General features: G+C 36.4%; 1 protein-coding gene across 1 annotated transcript in view; it reads right to left on the bottom strand.

Annotated features, from left to right (window-relative positions):
* The window catches only part of tnr (tenascin R (restrictin, janusin)), a 78035-nt gene that overhangs the window by 22715 nt on the left and 33249 nt on the right, over positions 1 to 22071 (bottom strand). Inside the window, exons 16-20 of the mRNA XM_088014437.1 lie at positions 19333 to 19599; positions 16256 to 16375; positions 15762 to 15905; positions 10132 to 10251; positions 7435 to 7578 (exon numbers count right to left, since the gene is read on the bottom strand). Of these exons, the coding sequence (XP_087870563.1) occupies positions 7435 to 7578; positions 10132 to 10251; positions 15762 to 15905; positions 16256 to 16375; positions 19333 to 19599 (795 nt within the window). The remainder of the gene's footprint in view (positions 1 to 7434; positions 7579 to 10131; positions 10252 to 15761; positions 15906 to 16255; positions 16376 to 19332; positions 19600 to 22071) is intronic.

Genomic DNA, 22071 nt, shown 5'->3' with positions numbered 1-22071 from the left:
AATGGTTTAGAAACATTACGGGAAAACAAACAATTTCTCAAGTTCTTTGCAGGTTCGGACGTGGAGGAGCAGCTTTTGAGGGAGAGCTGTAGCAGAGCAGAGAGGATGCATGGAGAAGGGACAGATAGGGCGTGCTTGTTCACATTTTAATACTTAGTCCACAGTGTTTTCAGAACTCCCTACTGCGGCTTTTAGAACCACAGTTCTAGTCTATCGTGGCCAACAGTGAAAAGACCCCGTATGTTATTCTCATCAAACACTCGTGTTGATGAACACAGATGGTGAGGATTATGTGGACAACAGTCTCTATTCTTCCTTCCTCTTCATTCTCCAATTAAGTCTGGCACCTCTATTTCATTCGCCCACAATAAAACCTTTGCGCAAAGCACAGGTGAGCAGGTGTCAACTCCGACACCGTCTTATTCAAGCATGAGATTTGAACAATAACACTGAGATGAATGGGTTTGGCTACATCTGATGATCCATTAAATACGCCAACAACATTAGAGGAAGAAAAAAAAAACCCACAAATATAAAGCAGCAGATGGAAAAGCAGCTCTATTTGCAGTAAATTGCTGTAATGATATAAGATGGACAAAGATATATTTTTTTTAAGTGGCATCTCTGGGACCTCTTCTAAGTAAATGGAAATGTATTCACAATGTATACAAGATTCATTTACTTCCTGCAGGTAATTAAAGAAAATAAAATATGAATTAAAGTGATGAAAATACAGTGATGATGGATAACATGATACAAGTGCTCTTGCAATCTGGCTACTTTGAAAAACTAATGAAAAACTAACCAAATATATCAGTAGTGTGGAAAAATATAGCAACAATGATTAGGCTGACTGAGCCCAGTACGTAATTTCTCAGAACTACTATCTACAAGTGATTGGAGACTGAGAAAACACGTTACATTAATTACATTATCACCTGGAATCTGGCTGATTATTTCAAGAAAGTCAATTTTTTTCCAGTATGAAGTGTTGCTATGTCAGGAAAACAAGTGAAGTGAGACATAAAAACCTCGATTCATATTATGTACATGTATTTATGGACAAGAACGTAAATTACACCATCTATGTCTACCACTATGAGAAAAACTTAAAGATTCGATTTGTTTCAGTGCATTAAGGTATATAGTTTCAAAAACAAAATGTAAGGCTGGAACTCTAATGTCTAAATTGAATTGATTATTTTGAGAAAACCAAAGCGTATAGTAACATGTTTAATTGCGCTAAGAGTGGAGCCAGCATGGTGATGGGAGGTTTTCATGAGGGAGTGTGCATTTGATTACTTGCTACCTAAATTTTATATGGTAAATGTAAGAACACATGCTGGTTAATCTAGTACAAAAGAGAAAAGATCAGATGCAAGTTCATGGATTGCAGAAGGATCTGTGAGCTGCACCTCACCCTGGTGTGGTGATGGGAAATGATTAGAGCTGCATTGCTTTAATTATAGTTTTAATCAATCAAATTTTATTTGCATAGCACATTTCAGCAGCAAGGCATTTCAAGGTGTTTTACATAATTTAAAAAAACAAAATTAAAAACAGCATGTGACATTGAATAAACAGTAAGAAAGAGAAAGAGATTTTGGAAAAAGAAAAAAAAGGAAAAAGATAAAAAAAAAAAAAAAGAAAAGATAAAAACATACTTTTGTTACGGAATTTAAGCGCCTGTCGTTGCCGGACTCTGCCGTCCGTTTAACACGGGTATTATCCAGGCCCCGTCGCCTAACAGGACAAGGTCTCCAACCTCAGCAACAGGCTCCGTCCATTTAATGGAGCACCATTTCTTAGAGAAAAACGTAAAGGTATTTTTTTTTTTTTACTACAGAACTTTTACCTTTCAATCCTATTGCCAGAGAACATTTGTGGTGTCATGGTCTATCTAAGGTGTGCAGACTAACAGCTGAGCATCACAGCATATCCGTGTTGCCATGCCAGCATGATTTCAGTCCAGAACTGAAATCATGCTGAAATAAGGCCAAAAGGCCTTATTTCAGCCTTTTGGTTATTGATCCAGTGTTTGGATTGGGTAGAAAGGCATTGTAGCAAAAATAAACTTCATGTAAAGGAGGCTAATTAATGTTTCTCCTAAAATGCTATGTTGAGTGTGCAATAGAAGAAGAAGAGAAAAAAAACACTGAATGAAAATATCTTAAAATATTAAGGATTCCTTGATATGAAGATTAAAGGCAGCCAGAATTGTCAGGTAGTTGAGGACAGGGTAGCATCATCATTGCCCAGTAGAGTTCTGCAGTGTAATGTGCATGTAAAAATGTAAGCGTTACACAGATATGGGTTTAACACTTGTGAATGTAGAACTGCTCAACAGGAAAACTGTTCCATAAAATATAGAATTATCTAAATATTTACCAATTTGTTTCATAATTTCAAGAAGTATGAACAGTAAAGCTGCTATAGTTAACATGTAGCATGACACTTTCATCTGAACTGTATCTGGATATTATTACTACATGAAACAAAGCCACACTAGTACATCATCATAATGCAAATTTTATTTGCTTCATTCAGTGATATACTAAAATTTATTTAAAAATCTGAAAAGAACCTTGCTAATTTAAACATTAGTTTATTTATTTATTTATTTATTTATTTTTATTTTTTTTCAAAAACTGCAGTTAACCTTTACCAACTAGTTACAAATAATTTAATTAATTTGACACATTTTTTATTGCATCCAAACACTGAACATGACTTGCTGGTGGCCCTCTGATAAGGTGCCTTTCACAGTCAAAGAACAAATTGATTTTTTGCTCTTCTTTCTCCATTTTGAGAACCACAGCAAATTTTGACACTCTTCTCGACAAGTTATTTTTAAGTGCCATTTGATCTCTTCACAGTACATGTCTCATCGATTCTTCTCCTGAGTTCTTCAACACTGGTTTTCCTAATAAAAATTTGGAAAAAAAAAACCTTCCCAATGAGCCCCCAGTTCAGAATTAAAAAGGCTATTTTTTTTTCATTGGTGAAAAGTGATTGCTTTGAAAAGTTATCCAGAACTTTACATGGATAGCATCTTCATCATCTGCATAATTTAGACTAAAGGAGACTACAGGGTATATTGGACAAACCGACTTCTCCTCATGGTGTTATTTCACCACCAACTACAAATGAGCACATCAGTAGAGGTGTGCAAGAAGTATCTAGAGGTATAATAATGACATGAATCTAGATAAGACAAGAAAATCTAAGTTAAAATATGAACAACTGGGGATGCAAGCAGTTTGAAAACTAGCAAAACTTTGTGTGAAGCTGAAAGCAAGCATGCAACTAGTCAGAAATGCACCCTTTGCCTGAAAATGTAAGATTGTGGTTATGTACTAGCAGCTCTTAACACTTGGTGTACAGCAATCCAGGAGGACTGTGAGAAGGTGCCCCAAGCAAGGATTATAGCTGCTTCATCGCCATACCAATAACTACTCAACAAGCTGACTGAGGCACATGAGAGAAAACGTCCTGCTACTCCAGTCAAAAATACTCCCCGAGACACCTGCAGCAAAGTCTGCTATTTTCCACCCTGAGAGCTTAAATATCAGCCTTCCGGGAGGCATGCTGTCTTACTCTATGCTGAGCTCTTGAGGCGTACGGGCCAGACAACAAAACCACTCTCAGCTGTGTCTAAGAGGTTTGGGGATCTACAAAGAACTCCATACCTAATAAATAAATAAATAAAAGCGAAGGGGTGCGATTGGCCTTTTTTTTTTCTTTTTTTTCCTCCACTTCTTTCTCTGCGACTTTGTGGAAATGTCACTTATTCCTAGGAGAAAATTTTAAAGTTTCACAAGTGAAACTTTTGCTGACCTTTTAGCTTGGGCAGCTATCACTGGCATTTGCAGAGATCTTTTAAATACATTGCACTGACCATGAGAAAATAACTTTGATTCGAGATCTCCTTCCCTGTAATAAATTATAACCAAGCAGGAGTAGATTTAATATTGAAATATAGCTCCAGACAGACACAGCATCAAAGTTCAACGTATGGACTGGCATTTTATTAGTAATGGGACACAACTAAAAACATAGAGATGGCCTGGCGGAAAAACAAGGTATATAAGCACCCTGTATATTTATAGTTACCTTCCAAATTTTGTTACATGTGCACATTGTATTGGTTGGTAAAGACGAGATTAAAAGACTCTAAGAAATATGAAAAAAATAGATCCAGGAAGTGTTATTGACATGAATTGTCCAAACACGCTTAGTCGCTTTTTCCTCACTAGGTGTTTTGAAGTTTTTTGCTATTTTACAAAAAACTTTCCTATTCATTAAAATATGGGGTATCTAAACATGCTCAAACTGTGGCTGTTCCTCCAGGAGAAGATCTGTCGTCTTAGACATCTGGGACATTTCTAGGCAAAAATAATGCAGAACTCGCCAAAATTTGAAGATTTCCACAAAAAAAAAAAAAAAAAAAAAATGAAGATGGAACCCTAAGCAATGTATTTTGACAATTTATCAGCAAAAACAGATGATTAGGTTAGTCACACTTTAAAATATTTATGAAAAGGACTCCCCATATTTCTCCATGAAAAAAAAAAGCAAAAAAAAACTTTGAGCACATAGAGGAAGTAATGATCTCTTTTACGATCACCCGGTTACACATTTTCATTAACTTAGTTGAAACCATATACATGGTTTCTATTCATTACAATTATATAATTTTATCTGAAAAATCATTTTGAGAAATGTGCAAACACACTAGCACAAAAGATTCAATTTAATGTGTCTTCCAGTCCCGTTTACTGCTGAATATGCACCAGGCTGACTTGAACTAATACTTTGTTCACATTATAACATAGTAAGATGAATACTGTGCCTTTTTAAACCAAATGAATAACTAAAAGTCCATGCAGCCTTCCTAGCGCTTGTTTCTTATTAAAGAGGAAGCTACTGTTGCTCCATGAGGGATTAAAAACTCTCATGCTGGATGAATGTTTTGTTTTCCTCACAATAACTCAAGAAAAAGAAATGTTTTCAGAGCTGGAGCAAGTAACAATTACTTTAATTGTATTCTGTTCCCAATAAGCTGGCAGATAAAGTTACGGATGCAAGTGAAAGAAGAAAAGTTTGAAGTGAAACCAGCTTTCAGAATGTGTCTCACCATGTCAACATGTTTGCTTTCAAGTCTACTGGAGTCATGATGCAACACTTGCCATATGTGGCTTGGTGTCGAGAATGGGAAAGTGATTGGAAAAAGCTGGACTGAAAAAATACATGAAATTGGAATTTAGGTAGCAGCATAGCCTGAGTTCAACAAGGGCAGACCACCATGTTTGAAATGCTGTCATCGATCTTCTTAATATTTTTGTCAAATTAATATTTTTGTAAGATTTTTGTCAGTCTTATTGATTTTCATTTATTACATAAAACATTATTTTTTTATTTAATAAATTATTTGTATTTCAATACAAATAATTTATTTTGTTATTTAACAGAAATGCAGTTTGGGTAAATCCCAACCTTCAACTAGTCCTAATGGTTGTTTGACTGTGACCTTCAGTCAAGTATGTCTAATTTTTACCTTTTTATTTTCTATAACAGAATACCCTTTCCAATTAATGCCTTGCTTTAATAATTATCTGCAAGCATTCACAGTGAAGGTCTTCAGTCGATACTCTAGGTGTTTCTAGAGTCTGATTTCTACAGTCTGTGTGTTACTCTTTCTTTGGTTTCTTTCTAAAGAAAACAGGGGTATTTGATAAAGTATAGAGAAAGATTTTCACCCAATGATCAAATATCATTTGCCAGCATCATCTTGCATGTCTTAATTGATTTTTACCAGCCTTCTACTAAACTCCTTCATTTATTTATTTATTTATTTTTTTAGCAGAAGAGTTTTTGACTGTGCCTCCTTATCATCCACAAGTAAACTTCTTATGATCCAACGCGGCAAACAACTTTTCACACTCTGTTGTTACATTGAGCTTTGCTCCCAGGTGGGATCTGAAACCAAACACCCCAGGCTGTTGGACAGACACATATTGCCTCCTATTATTCCTCAGAGCAATCCAAGCCAGACGCAAGAGACTTATTCAATATAGAGAGATTTAAAAAGCTGGATGTTCATCGTGTCTGTTGGCTGAGAGAATGGGACCCAGATAAGAAGTGACATCTCCATGGACTTTAGGTGAGAGAATTCTGTCACTCTGCTGACTGGATCAGAAACTGGATCGAAAGGATGTGGAGGAATGAACACCAAACCCTCTCAACTCACTTCGATCCTCGTAAAAAGATTAGAAATCAGACAGAAAGTGCAGATTTTTTCATCCAATGCTAGATGGAAAAATTAATGAAGTCCAGAAAATCATTTGTGTTAAATTGACTTTTTTTTGTTGTAACTTTGTCCTTTGTCCGTCACAATATGCTCTAAAGCAGGGATGCCAGTGGTGCAGTTGGTAGCACTGTTGCTTTGCAGCAAGAAGGTCCTGTATCAAATTTCTGCATGGAGTCTGCATGTTCTCCCTGTGCATCTCTCCGTGTACTCCGGTGTCCTCCCACAGTCAAAAAAACATGAGTGGGATGTTGATTGGTCTCTCTAATTGGTCTCTCTAATTTCTCCTTTGGTGTGGGTGTGTGCATGCATGGCTGTTTGTCCTGTCTTTCTCTGTGTTGTACTGCGATGGACTGACAACCCCCGTCTCCCACCCATAGACCATTGGAGATAAATTCCAGCACCTCTCCAATCCCAGCATGTAAAATAATGGATGGACAGATGCTCCAATAGAAAAATATGTGGGAAGTATGGAAATTACTGCAGGCTTTGTTGGATTTTTTTTCAACAAATAAAATCGTATAAGCAGAAATAGATAATATCTTGATAGCTCAAAAAATGATCAAAACTAATGCTTAGAAATTAAATAACAACTGAAGCCATATCAATAGATGCTCAGCTAGCCCCAAATGACAAAATATGAACATGTCTTCAGTCTAAAAAATGTGCAACTTTGGTTAAAAGTTGAAAAACTGTCCACATACCATACTCACGTAGACCTTTGTCTAAAAAGAGTTAACATGTTGTTATGGTTTGATCAAATAAAACCAAAACTGAGGCTAAATCTGAGCAGGAAATATTATCTAAAAAAATAATGTTGTATGTCATCTGAGACAATAAAAAAAGAGTAGCTGACTTCTAAGAAACAAACAAACAAACAAAAAACTAAAAAGGATTTCCATGAATGTCTAAAAAAAAAAAGTACTCATTCATGCAAAAAGTTTTCCTGTGAATTAAATTATGCAACCACTGAGAGCTTGTGCAAACAGTGTGGAACATCTCAATTTGACACAGAATGGACTGAATCAGAATGAGAGAGGGCGTCCCACTGTGAGGCGCCACTGGTAACCACGGAGGCAGAGTGGAGCCGATTGTGCTGAGACCAGCTAAATAAATTTAACACATACGTGTCTGAAGGTTGGTGATCACAGTGCCACTTGTCAGGGGTCCTTTGGTGGCATACAGGGCCACTGAGTAGGTGGTGCTTGGCTTGAGGTTGGACAGCTGGTGCTCATGCTTGTGTCCTTCAACCAGGAAAGTGTCTGCTGTCACTAAAAAAAAAGAAAGAAAAAAACATAGCCATCAAGTACTTTTTTATTATCCTGAGTAAATTGTGAATTAGAAGAAATTGTTTTTGACTTTTTTTTTTTTTTTAAAAAAAGGTGACAATAGTTGGATATGTATCCCCACCACTTTGAATCAATACTTTGTTGGACAAGCATTTGCTGCTGTTACAGCAGCAAAAGTTGTCTTTTATGTCCAGAACTGTATGTCTACAAATTAACATATCTGTCCGTTCTTCTTTCCGAAATAACTCAAGTCTGATCAGAATCAATCGGCTGTGCATTTGTAACTAACACATAGAACAGATAACATGTTTGGTTTTATCATTGGTCAAACAGTACTTTAGTTTCTTATCACAACTGTAAGCGTTTTGTGAACTTAGACATTTGACAATGTATTTGTTTTGTTTAACTGAGTCTATAAAAAATCTTTAGCAAAAAACAGTATGGTACTACAGCATTTTGTACAAGGTATTTGATGGATAACAAACTTCTCTATTTCTTATACCAATCTGATATGCAAGATCTTTCACTGCAAGAAAAATTGATGAAAACTTACATGCAATAAGCTTTCTTCTTTATAACAGAATACATATTTCTCTTAATGGCACTCAAGTGCCTGAGAGTGACGCAAAGTGATGGAGAGCACACCAGTTTTTGCTATTTATGTAGGTTTGCTTTTATGGATTTTATGTGGGTGTTCCTGCCGATACAAATCTTTCTTGTAATCCAGTGCAATTTTCAGTGGAGTATTTATTTATTGATCTGGGTTAGCCATATTAACATTCAAGGGAATGTGTTGAAACCTTACTTTGCACTTTTACAAATCCTGGTTGATGCTTTTTTTTTTTTTTTTTAACAAATATCTGTTCAGCATACACATACTCTTATCTCATATCAGATACATTTATTTGTCTGATATAATCTGGTTGCCTTCTAACCTACGAAGACATTTATGTATCTATTCAGCCAAATGATGTAAAATTTAAAGGAGTAGCAATCCGAAGTGTCTCTGCAGTCACTTTTCCACCATATCGTGTAGAAATATTAAGAGACGTCCCAAAAATTAACTGAAAAGTTAATTAACTACCAAATCTGTGTTTTGCTTGCTTAAAAAGAACATCAGCTCTTTCTGCTTTCGTATCAAAGCATTAGTTCAAAAGTGACCTGACTCTTCATTTCAAATCTGGACACAGAAGACAAGAACTGCATACAAAGTTCATGTTCTTTAACAACTGCATTGTTTGAACCAAGTTTAAACTAGCCATCAATCAAACAAAATGAGAAAAGGTCCTGCAGCTCTGCAATGTCTTAAAGGATCTCTAATCTCAATGTCAATGTCAATACTGTACAATTAAAGAAAAATAAATATAAAAATAAGGTTTAAGTGAAATAAGACTATGCTCCAAAACTGTCATTATAACAAAAATCAAAGGCTGAAGGATAAAAAAGGGTCTTGAGCAAAGATTTAAAAGCCTCTACCGTCTCAGTCTTCTGCATATGAAATTCCAAAGTTTAGGAGCATAAATTGCAAAAGGACAATCACCCCTGAATTTTAACCCAGATCTCAGAGCATCTAAAAGAAACCGATTGGCTGACCAAATTCACTAGAATGTGAGTGTTAAGAAGATCATTGAGATGTGATGCAGCCAATCCGTTGAAAATTTTAAAAATAAGACAATCTTAAAATCAGTCCTAAAACCAACAGGAAGCAAAAGAACAGAAATCTGAGATGTGTTCTCATTATTTAGTACCTGTTAAAAAGCGAGCTGCCACATTTTCCACAGTTTGTAGACGATGCAGAGATGATTTAACTAGTCCAACATAGAAAGCATTACAATAATCCAACCTTTGGTCTTTTGTTGGGCGGTTCGACTTCAACTTAGCAATTTGTCTTAGAAAAAACAACGACAAGGCTGCATGTTTGTCTGCTACCGGAGCACTATCAAAAACAAAACCCATGATGGACATATTCTAGCCTTTCTGGCTTGGTTAACTTGTTCTTTTAACATTTCATGCAGTTGAGTTTAGTCTACAGAAACTCCAGTTGGGACACGTTATCTTATTACTGTCAAGTAAAATGGATAGTAGAGACTGTTCCCAACTAGGAATGAAACAGAAAATCTGAATGGGACACCACTAATTACTGTATTTATATCAGTATTACAACATACATAATGCATGTGGTATTCTTAGAGCATTTCAAACATTTGAAGATCTGCTAATTAGAGGCTAAGATGGGAAATGAGGGCTGAGTTCTTTTTTTTTTAATTATGTGCGAAAAACATCTAACTATGCATAAATCACACAAAACTAAACAAAACATCAATCACATGTGAGCTTGGAAAAGTTCTAAATTGATGTCTTGAACTTTGGCAGTCACACAAGAGACATCCCAAAAATTAAAAACCTTAAATAGATGCAAGTACGTCATGCAAGAGACAAAAGCTGTGGAGTTGTTGCCTTTCAGCGTCTATTAATTTATTAGTTTTACGGTATAACAGAGAACAAACGAATAAAAGCAAGCGGACGACAACTCACGCTGGTTATGTGTGATGGTCAGCACGTAGTTGTCCACATTAGACAGGGGAGGGTTCCACCTCAGCAGGGCACCTTGTGGAGTGATGTTGAGGGCTGTCAATTCTGCAGGCATGTCCATGGCTATGCGTATACAAAAAAAAAAAAAAAAGTGCATTGAAACTGTGGAGGTTTTTTTATGCAAAGAGAGTAAAGGGGGACAATTTTGGAATAAAAGAAGGTTAAAGATTTGGTATAAAAATGACTATGATGAAAAATGGAAGTCACATCAACATTACCTTGCACAGATTTATGCCTGCTGCCTATCACATTGCACAGACCCTAGCCGAATGAAAATATTTTATTCAATGAGTCTGTAGCAAAAGAAACTCTCTTTGAAATTCAAATATAATATAGGAAAACTCAAATATTCTCCTGAGCCTTCTGTTTCCCCAGCCTCTTTTTAATTCGTCTCTCAGACTGCTGGACATGCCACAATTGAGTTTGAATTTAATTATACCTTTAACCCGAGTGTTTCAACCCCAATTTCCCCTCAGGCAAGTTATTTTGGCAAGGCAGAGAGTGAGGCAGGTAGATGTGGAAATCTGAGTGAGAGCCAAGCTTCTGGACATATCAGATGATTGATAAAAGCCTTATTAAAGCAGAAAAAATGGAATTGCTCTTATTTGCACACTAAAGTGTCGCACAGTTCCTTGTTTTGTTGCTTGAATAGGTGAACTAATCTCACAACAATTACATCAACTACAAAAAAGTCAGAAAAATTTGTGCAAACCTCTCAAACTAATTTCCTAATATTAATAGGATTCACATCTCTCCATGTTTTGAGGCTTTAAACCTTTGCATGCTATTCTGTATGGCGTAGGAAGATTTTAAATAACACCCATTATCAAAACCGATACTTTGGAGTTTGCAATATCTCGCTGCTGTGGGTCTGCATCTTTAAAATCGGAAGATTTCTTACTTAGATTTATTTACAGCTATACTAACAAATAAATAAGCAAACAAGTAGCGTAACAGTGTTGCAACCAATGTTGCCTAATCTCATGCTATGCTAAGCAGACATTCTGTCTGCACTAATGAAGATTTATTGATTTCCATAAACCAAATGGTAGCTGTTGCTGACTCTACAGCCTGGTGCTGTTGGGGGAGTGGGCCCTATTTATAATATTTTTTAGTTGTAACTTTGGGCACTCATTCACTGTGTAGAGCATTATACTTTCTGCACAGGATGGTCAGCCGATGTATCGAAGAAATAATTCTTGGGATGTTGACAACAGATGCCACATTATAGTTTAGTTTTCAACTAGGCCAGGTGATTAAAAGTTCAAACCCAAGGCTTCTAACGTTAAAAGGATGGTATGATATGCAGCTGTATTTATTGAAGGAAAAACAAGTGGCTCTATACTTGGATTTTGAAGAAAAAAACCCTCATTGAAGATCCAAAATGTCAAGTTCAACAGCTTAAACAAAAATGTTTGCATTTGTAATCAGTTTTAATCCATATTTTATTTAGAAACAGACACTAAATATATATATTTAGCTATAAAAAAAGGATATGATACACAAGTAGCCATTGTAAGGTTTGCATATATATATATATATATATATATATATATATATATATATATATATATATATATATATATATATATATATATATATATAATTTTTTTTTACAATCGCTCCTCTCTGCACCGCCTCTTTTTAATGAAACAAAAAAGTGATTTATCACTATGTGAACTTGTACTCCATGTTAATCCCTGAGCCATACGGGGTGTTTGTGGTATCAACCCAACACTCCTACCATGAAAAGTCAAATATTTGTACCTGCTGCAGCAGCCATGTTTACCCAGTATGTGAGCTGCGCCGTGGGGAGTTGCAGGGAAACCTGCCGATTTAGGATTTTTTATGGTAAATACACTGCATGTGGAAGTAAAATGCTTGCTAATAGATCAATGTGAAATGTGAGACATGACCTGTTATTACAGCAGATTTCTCTGTTACGCCCTGGTGTAGAGCCAATTGAGCCTAAAGCACTTTTTAACTGCACAATTATCAGCAGATAATTATTACCCCACCATGACATTAATTTAAGTATCGCCTAAAAGCCTGGGATTATTATAAAATCTTACAGTGTGACTGACATGACTGTTATTTTGTTAAATGCTATTCTGATGATTATAGAGCACTTAAAAAAAAATACATGTCCCATCCTTAATTATATGTTGGAGTGCTCTAGCTAAGGATGACAGCTTTCACTGGGCCTGCAACACACGAGGGACACAAATGACCTGAAATAAGCTTTGCTGCTTTCTACCAAAAACAAAAAAGTAAAAATGTTTCTGCTTTCTTTTCTTCAGTATTTTCTCACTTGCGTTTCAAATGTTATTTTGTATGTTGCATTTGTCCGGTTCTCTTTATGTCACAATATATTTGGGCCATGTGATTTAGATTGTAGTAGTTGTAAAAGTTGTACACTAAAGTTTTATAAAGCAATATGTTAACACTAAAATCCCTCAGGGTTATGTAAACGATTATGTATGCCTACAATCCCTTTGTACAATAATATAAGATATTGCACATTATGCCGTCATGTAGCTATTTGTTCATTAAGGTAACTACGACGTTGCACAAACACATCATGGCGATATTGACTAACAATATAACCATTATGACCAAAATAACAATAAGTACCATTATGATGCTATGCAATGTCATCTTTAAGCTCTCCAGGTAGCCACGCATCAAGTACATGTTCAGTCCGAAACAAAAGACTCCCTAAATGCTGTCAATAACAATCACATGAAGCGGCAATGACTCTCAAGTAAAACTGAATGCATTCGATATAAAATCACCAATATATCTATATAATTTGCAACAGATGAACAGCTGCGTAGTGATGCTTATTGAACACCACAGTAAATGTTTTGTGTTTCATAAAAAGATCTGAATAATGAAATACTATCAATATTTTCCAACAGTGTTTAGCCTGTTCAGTCACTTCGTTCTGTTTTAATTGGGTTGTAAATCAAAAATCTAATCTTTGCATTGCCTTCTGATATTATTTGGCTATATTACAGTAATAATTGTTCAGTATTTTACATACACAACGTGAAAAAGTGCCAGAAGTCAAAGTTATTTAAAATAAATTGTTCCTGACATTCAACTACTTTTCTGTGAGTACATTAGAAATCGGTTCAAACGGTGCAAAATGAAGCCTTTTTAAGTATCTTGTCATTGAAAGGGTCTTCTGACATCGAGTTAAAATAAACCTTTCAGGTGGTTTTTAGAAGAACTAGAATCTCAGCAGGTCTAGTGAAATAAAAATAAAAAAATATTACTTTTACTTTGCTGGTTAAAAAGGTGGCTGATTAAGATGTTTGAGTTGTGAAAAGTGAGAGGTCTTCACACTACAAGTACAGTTATAATCCCTTTAAACAGATTGCTACATTGTCTATGTTTAATGTCAGGAGTTTCATGTTAGATTAAAATAACCAGCCGTTTTAGCAAAACAAAGAGTGGCTGGCTGCTATTTTCAACCTTTTCCACAATAATTGATTATGAAGGCGAGTTATGTTGAAACTGCTGTGATTTTCAAGTCATTAAATACTTGGCTGGGGCAAGGCTGGATTACTCCTCCAATCCCCTGTTAATGTATTGTTGTGGAGAGCAAAATTGTCCCCGGTTGAACCTTGTGCTATGTGAAGAAAATGTTATTTACCACTTCTAACAAACTTGACTTTAGAGTTATGTTCTTTTCAGGCAAGTCCCAACGACTCTGCTCAATGCAAGTATACTGGAATTATTGAAAGAATTAGCTGATAGAAATGTATCTGAGTGCTGGAAATGTTCCTTCATCAAACACAGTATATGTTATCAAGCAACAATGAGCCACTGTGCTATTCTTTGGTTTCGAGAATAGCTTTACAAAGGCAAATAGGATGTCCTTTGTTCTTCTGATTTGTGACTAATACCTCATTTCAAAGTGAAAAACCTTCACATGCACAAAAGGAAAAAAAAAATAGTACAGCAAGACCCAGACAAGGTAGGATTAAGAAAAGAGAGAAGGAAATAAATAGGAAACATAAGACAGAGAGATGAAGGAAGAGGGAAAAAGGCAGAGACAGACAGTTATACCGGAAGATCGAAGAGAGTAAAATGGATAAAGAGATAAGTGAGGGGAGAAAGCAGCAAGAGTGATGGCTCAGAGTGAGATGGAGCTGGGAGGTGGTAACCAATTACAGAATCGTGGTATGGACACTTTCATCTGTTGCTCCAGGAAAGAGTTCTACAGTGTCAGCTGTATCTTATATTTTATGTGACATCTTTGTGCAAACTCTTGCATGAAACCCAGTTGCACAGGAAAAATTGGTCTGATGGTCCAGCAAAGAATGAAATCCCAGATTATTCTTGCAAATTAAGTCACATTTGTTGTAGCTTGAAAATGGTCATAGTAATCAGAAAAGAAAATTACATATGGACATTTTTAAGTTTCTTATCTTAACCTTGTTTTAGGTGTTAAATCCTGAGATTTTTGAGTTTATTACATATACTACCAAAACACTGTCTGTCATCCATCCATCCATCCATCCATCCATCCATCCATCCATCCATCCATCCATCCATCCATCCATCCATCCATCCATCCATCCATCCATCCATCCATCCATCCATCCATCCATCCATCCATCCATCCATCCGCCGCTTATCCAGGGTCGGGTCGCATAATTAACGATTTTAATTATGGTTAATGGTTCATTTTGTCAAAAGTTTGTTCCGTTTCTCGTGATTTGTTTAAAAGTTTCCCCGCAGTTACACAGTCTTAGCTCCACAATATATAAGACAATTACTCAAAAGCAGTGTTTGAGGCCTACTCTTCGATCCCTTTAATAAACATCACCATGAAGCATTTGTCTGCTGAGAGGCCAATTTGGCACCATATACAGAATCACTCTGGTTTTTGAGCGACCTTCTGAGCATCACCTGGATTTACATGGAAGATGAGTTAAGCAAGCACAAGAAACAATAAAGCATTTCAGAAAAAGAAATATTAAAATAGAGATACAGGCTAATGAAGGCTAATACAAGCAGATATTGAAAACAATTACTGATTTAAAATTTAAAAAAAAAGAGTCAAGGTGCGTTTTCCTTTGCGCTACGGTTGACAGCAGGGTGGTGATGTTCTGAATCCTACACAGACATTAAAACACACACTAAAGCTACTCACTGTCAAAACAGCATATCAACATATCTGTAGCTATTAAGAACAACAGATACTGTAGTAAAACGAAAAAACAAACAAACATATTGGTGAGTAAGTTAAGTGCTACATAATACCAAAGCTAATGTAATACGGCTAAACTGTTGTGGGCTATTTTACTGCCCTTTACAATCAGTGATTTTTCATGCATTTAGTCGCATTGATGGAGCCGATCAGCACATCCTCACGTTTTACTCTGAAAAACTAAGACACATTTTCTGGCTCCTTTTAGAATGTTCTGTTTAAATAAATCTTATTAAAGAATGATGCGCTAAAAAAAACAAAACAAAAAAAAACACAAAAAAAAACAGCACCGCCACTGTCTGTCCTGCGCACAGTGTTGTGGGTGATCTTATTGACTGTTAGCGGCTACCTGTGAAGACAGACGTGGTGACAGGTCTGCTCTCTTGACTCCCTCTGACAGCGTTGAGGCTGATCTCGTACTCTGTGGCAGGAAACAGACTAGACAAGGTGTAGTTTGTCACATCGCTGTCGATCATCTCGCTGTCCACTCGACCTGAAGCGGGCACAAGAAATGACGAAATCTTAGGCCCAGCTGTTATCCCACATTTAATACACGGTGTACCGTGTAACCGGCTGCTATCTGGAATGAATTGCTGATCAGTATGGAATTTTAATTTAAAATTCAATTAAAGCCGACTGATAAAATGTCATGATTAATTGCTATAACACACTGTGTAACAGAGTGTGCCAGCACAAAATGTACCTTGTGTAAGAAAGCAAATGCCGTGTTAATTTAACTGTAGCTAGAAACACCACCGTGATTTCCATATAATAATATAGTGAATTTCATAAAATTAAAACCCGCTTAGTTCAAACAGCGTGATGAAACGTAACGCATGCTACCTCTGGCTGACTGGTAGGAGAGCTTATAATATTCAAAGGGAGCCAGTGGCTTGATCCAAGAGATGGTCACCGAGTCCTCCGTCACATCTGAGACCGCCAGTTCCTTTGGAGGGTCCATTTCTAGGACAACAATTAGTAAAGAATTATTAACTACTCAAATTCACAATGCTCAACACATGGGAATAGTAGCTCAAAAATGATAGAATGGTATAAATGGCCGTTGTATGTTTGTTTTATTTGCTTATAAAACCATAAATACAAAACAAAGATGGTAAATGACCTCTACTTGTATAGCACTTTGTCAAGTCCTGAGAACTCCAAAGCACTTTGCACTGCATTTACTCATTCACGCACACATTTAAACGCTGATGGTCCTCCTGGACAGTAGCCAGTACTGTCCAGTAGGAGGGAAACCTACTGGGTGAAGCATCTTGTCCAACTAAGACAGAAAAAGCTCGGGTTCAAACCAGCAACCCAACGGTTACAGGATAAACTCCTACCACTGTTGCCCCATTAAATGAAGATAAAAATGTCTGTGATAAAATGTAAAACAATGGCAAATAAAACACTAATCAAATAGATAATAAGTATTCAAAATATGGTAGAAATGTTTAGTAAATGAATAAACATATTGCAAACAAACTAATTATGAAACAATCAAAAGCCAGATTAAATAAAGCTTCACAATAGCAATACTGGCTTATTTTGCTTTCAAAAGCAACATGTGAGAGCCGTAAAATGAAATGACGCCTCATTATAAGTTTTAGTTCTCACTTTGTTTTCAAACAGAAGAAAGAACAGAGCGTTCTGAAGGGTATGAATAAAGCAAAGGCCAATAAAAAAAAGAAAAAAAAGCAGCAAAAGCACCTTAAGAGCAAACTTAAAATGAACAATGCAATCTACTATGGTAGCTTGATCAAATAACTTTATAGAAATCTTCAAAGGTTGTTCTTAATTAACACATTGTTACACCTAATTTTCCCTTAATGGCAATGACACACTAAACACCTGGAGTGAACGGACTAATATACCAGAGAAATGTAATGATCAGAAGATTTCCTGAATAAATGATAGTGTGCATTCAATTGCATTTATTCTGTGAGTGTCTCCTGAAAGGGCTGATAAGTCCTTTTAAGTGCTATAAAGTTACAGTAATATAATGATTTAGACATTATTGTTTTGTTCAAAGATAGACAAAATGAAACTAAACTAAAAAATGTTCACTTCAGTAACAATATTTGTTGTAATTTGAAGTTGCATGTAATTCTATATATCGTATGTTATTCTATATATTTGTATGGCGCTAATGCACATATTTTCTAATAGGTTTAAAACCCACCAGAGGAGAAAAAAAACTGTTCTGTCAGAGATATAATACTTTTTCTATGTCCCGCAGGCAGATGACAGTAGTGTACAGACTGTGTAAGCTTACATCAAAGCACAGTTTGAAACTTGAACTGACCATTGTGGCAAAATGACTATCAAAGTCAGCTCGGCAAAATCGTCTGTTATAACTGTGGCTAAAACGTAAAGCCGAGCGGCATATTTTAAATATGGCAAATGAATCAAATGCGAAGCTAAAAAGGAGAGCGGAGCCTCATAAACGCTCACATTCAAACAAGGCAGATCAAAGCGAGGTCCTGAAAAGAGAGGTGGAAGAAATACTATGCATCCGTCTCCAAATCCCCATCCAATTTCATCCTCGAAAATGTGCTTTTAATGTGTAGGTTAATCAAAAAAGGAGAGCAAGAGACACAGCCCAAAAGGTGCTGAACTGTTTTTGTTTAAATCTGAGCCTCCGGTAAAGGTTAAAATACTCATTTTTGTGCTTGTAGGCCTTCCTATTCATTCAAATACCTCCCTTCTTATGACAAATTTCTCCTTGGGGAAAAAACGAAATGAAAAAATTTAGAAAACACCTAAATGTTTTTAAATGAATACAACTCTGACCCTCCTCTTAGTAATTTATCCACTCAAACATGAATACTAACCTTTAAATGGAATGTCACCATCAAACTGATTCAGATGAAATATGGAAAAAAATAAATCCTGGGAAATATTTCACGAGATAAAATAAACTAATTTGTGAAAGTTAAAGTGTTTTAGTTAAGTAAAAGAGAATTCAGGTGGGACTTCAGAGTTAATGCATAGAGAAAATAATAATAATAATAATAATAATAATAATAATAATAATAATAATAATAATAAGCAGACAATCCTTGTTAAACCAAATGTGAGCCATGTTGTCCCGTTGCTTGTTCTTTAAGTCTTCTTTCAGGACTATAATGTGTCACCAGTTTTTGCACAAAATTCTTCTGGCAGAAAAGTTCTTCAATTCAGAACAAACACTGAATCATTAGTCAGAGTTCCAGTTGAATACTTTGACTGTGGTGAGTATCAGCCATCTGATTTCCTAGGAGAACAAAAAAGCCTCTTACTTTTTTGCCTCCAACAAAAAAAAAAAGTCTTCCTTCTACAGCTCTGCAAAAATGAAAAGCCGAAAAAACGTTTTTTGCAAATATGCTAATTTGATATCCCTTTTTAATTGAATTTTGCCAGCTTTTTTCACCCTTTTTATCACCCATTCAGACATCCACACATTAATGTCTCCTTTTAAAAACGCCTTATTCCCATTCTTTTTTTTTTGTTTATTTTTTTGAGGCACTGTTTATTTTCTTGAGGCACTCCATCCCCAATTATTCCACCAAATTTCCGTGAAAGGTGTGCAGTGATTTCACACATGCCCTAGTAATAAAATTGTCCATCATTTACATTTTTGAAAAATTGCTTAAAAAAAGGAAGACATTGATTTTCATAACTTCTGATTAAAAAAAAAAACAATTTATTCTGAGAAGCTGTTGCTTTGTATTAGGTGAAGTTAAGTGAGTGTAATAATTTTGATTCTCCCTGGATTAAGAGTGTTATTTTGGAAAAAAAAAAAAGCTTCATGAAAGAAACACTTTACAAGCAATTATTAAAATAAGCTGCCGATTCCGTTTTGCTTTGAAAAAGTCACAAATGCTGAAAACTGTATGCATCCATGGCACACACAGCACATTTCAGACTGAGCAGCTCACCTGTCCTGAGGGATGCCGTAAGGGGCTCAGAGGTAACATCCCCTTGTATTGTGATTAAACTGAACGTGTAGTGAGTGGACGGCAGCAGGCCCTGGACCAGTGACCTCGTCTTGGAGCCATCTAGTGTCACCTTAGAAGTGTCTGTCCCGTCAGCAGAGCTGTAGCTCAGAATGAAGAGGTCAGCGGGTGGTGCTGGGGCACTCCATGCCACCAACACTGAATCTGACGTCCCTTCCGACAGGTAAAGGTGGGTTACAGGCCTGATCCCTGGAGGAACGGGGGTTTAGAAGTCACTCGGTAGCGTTCAAGAACAGGTTAACATTCCAGCGGCGAATGAGAGGCGGTGAGGGACAAACAGTCGCAAGATGAATGGAAATGAGTGTCAAAGCCATGCAATGATGGATGGGAGCGCTCTAGGATGGTGTAATAGATTCCTTATAATAAAGTTGGGAAGATTAGACTTGATGAACAAGGTGAGTCAGAGCAAACCACAGTCATGTGGCAATAATGATTTAATTGGTCATGAAATGGAGAAACTAATGAGATTACCCGCAATAATGATGAAGATGTGACGGAACTGTGAAAGCGTGATAACAGCAGATGCTGCCGTCATGTTGTCCGACCCAAACGGGAGCTAATGTAATATATATATGAATCTCCTCCAAACACAACAAGAGGCTCATTTGATTAGCCACGTGTGGATTCATACGGCAGGAGAAATATAGCAACAATAACTTTTCCTCAACTGATTAATCCAGATGAAACGCATACTGAACAGATCTTTTGCCGTCAATCGTTGCATTAAAGCTGCATTATTATTATTGCTATTACAATTATTACAATTATTACTGACCTACATCCACAAATGTCGGTTTGAGCTGCCAGCTTTTGTCTTTCACGGACTGCAGTGATATTTTACGTCAATGCCGTCAGCAGAAATGTGTGTGCCACGCAGACTTCTTTGTCCTACTTAATGATGAGCCCCAGTTGTCCTTCTTTAGAGTAGCAGGAAAAAGTTAGGAAGCAAAAAGTGCTATCCGAAGAAATATTTTGTTGAAGTTATTTCTTCAGAATAAACTTAAATATTGCAAAAAGAATGACCGTGGTTATGATGAAATGTGCTGTATTTTTTTATTTATTTATTTATTTGAATTGAGATGACAGTATGACAGTAAACCAATCAGAGAGTTGATACAAACTGCCTAGTATTTAAACAAATGTCGGTTTTTAATTCAGTAGTGTTTTATCTTTTTTTTGTCCTAAAATCTGGACGCAAACAAAATAGCCTTTGAAAGAAACTCCTGCATAATTGAGTGAACCTAACAATATCTTTCAAAAGTAATAATTAATTAGTTAAATAATCCCTGGTTAATGTGGTGAAACATTATCAATAGTTGATTAAAAGAGTGGTAAAGGTGGTGTTGATCCACAGACGGCCCCTGACATATTTCATTGGTTTTGCTATCACAGGTTTCCCTGAGTGCAAACAGTTTCTGCCAATAGGCCAAGCGGTGAATGAAAAGATGACAGACACATCAATAGTTTTCCCCTGAATTTTTTGATCCGTCATTTTATCTTGTCCTTATCTCTTGGCGGGTGGTTAAATTGAAGTTACCCAAGAAGCCATGGTAAGAAGAGCAGAAAGACGATGAGGGTGATGGTAATGATGATGATGTAGTGATAGCGACGACTGCCAGTCTGCCACGATGGTAGCAGTGAACAAGAAAGCAGATGATGAGGGTGATGATAATGACAGCAGAGAAGACAGTGGTGCCCGTCATTTGGACATCATCCTTTGTGTAAGCAAAGACCACATCAAGCTTTTTACAAAAGTAACAAAGAGCCTACAGAGGTGAGAAGAATGACAGATAATCTGACGTGCTCTGATGGACAGACTTTGTGAAAAAAAAAAACAGGAAACTAACTGAATGCCAAGAAATGACATCAGGTTTAGAAACAAGATGACAGTGTGGAAAGGCAACCGTGAGAACGCTGTGCTGCACAGAATCCAGCAAAAACAAAGTCAAATACATTTGGATGCAAAACAGAGGCATAGTAAGGAAACACTTGTAACAACCTCATTAACTGACTTGAATAATTTATCTCTGCTAATTGCTTCTTCAAAGCCTTTAAGGTCCTCTGTTTTCTTTTAACATGGCGTACCTTACCTGCAGCCACACTTTAGTTCATTATAGTCACAGTTTGCTTGATTATGCAGCAGCATCTTTAGACCAGTCTCAAGCTTCTGTAGTAATTGGCTGATCTTTCATGTCTCTGTCTATGCACAGACTCTTGGGAATTCATTTATCTCATGTATTTAAAGTGATACTGGCAAAAAAAGTTTCAGTAAAACTGCAAAAAAGAAAAAAAAATCATTTATTATTTATCAATAAGAAAAAAAAAATCCATCGACTCTAGGGCTGAAACGATTCCTCGAATGATTCGAGTACCTCGATTACTAAAATTCCTCGAGGAAAATTTACCTGCCTCGAAGCTTCGTTAATTTATGTTTTATTAGTTAGCGCACCGTGTTCCGGCCTGGACTTAATTTGCGTTGCGCGGAGCTCTCACTTCCGCCTCTGAGTTGTTGACAAAAGCTAAGTCTCAGCGGCATAAAGTCCAATCTTCAAGATTGGCCCGTGGGGATTTTATTGATTGATGATAATGCCCGACTTTTTATCGTTTTTGGGGAACCAATAAGCATCCTTAAAATGACTGGGGGAATGCCTGGAGTACGGC

Source organism: Poecilia mexicana, unplaced genomic scaffold (genome assembly GCF_051168715.1).
Source record: "Poecilia mexicana isolate PSO_F unplaced genomic scaffold, ASM5116871v1 scaffold_17, whole genome shotgun sequence".
Taxonomy (NCBI): Eukaryota; Metazoa; Chordata; class Actinopteri; order Cyprinodontiformes; family Poeciliidae; genus Poecilia; species Poecilia mexicana.
This window is presented reverse-complemented; position numbering and strand designations above follow the sequence as displayed.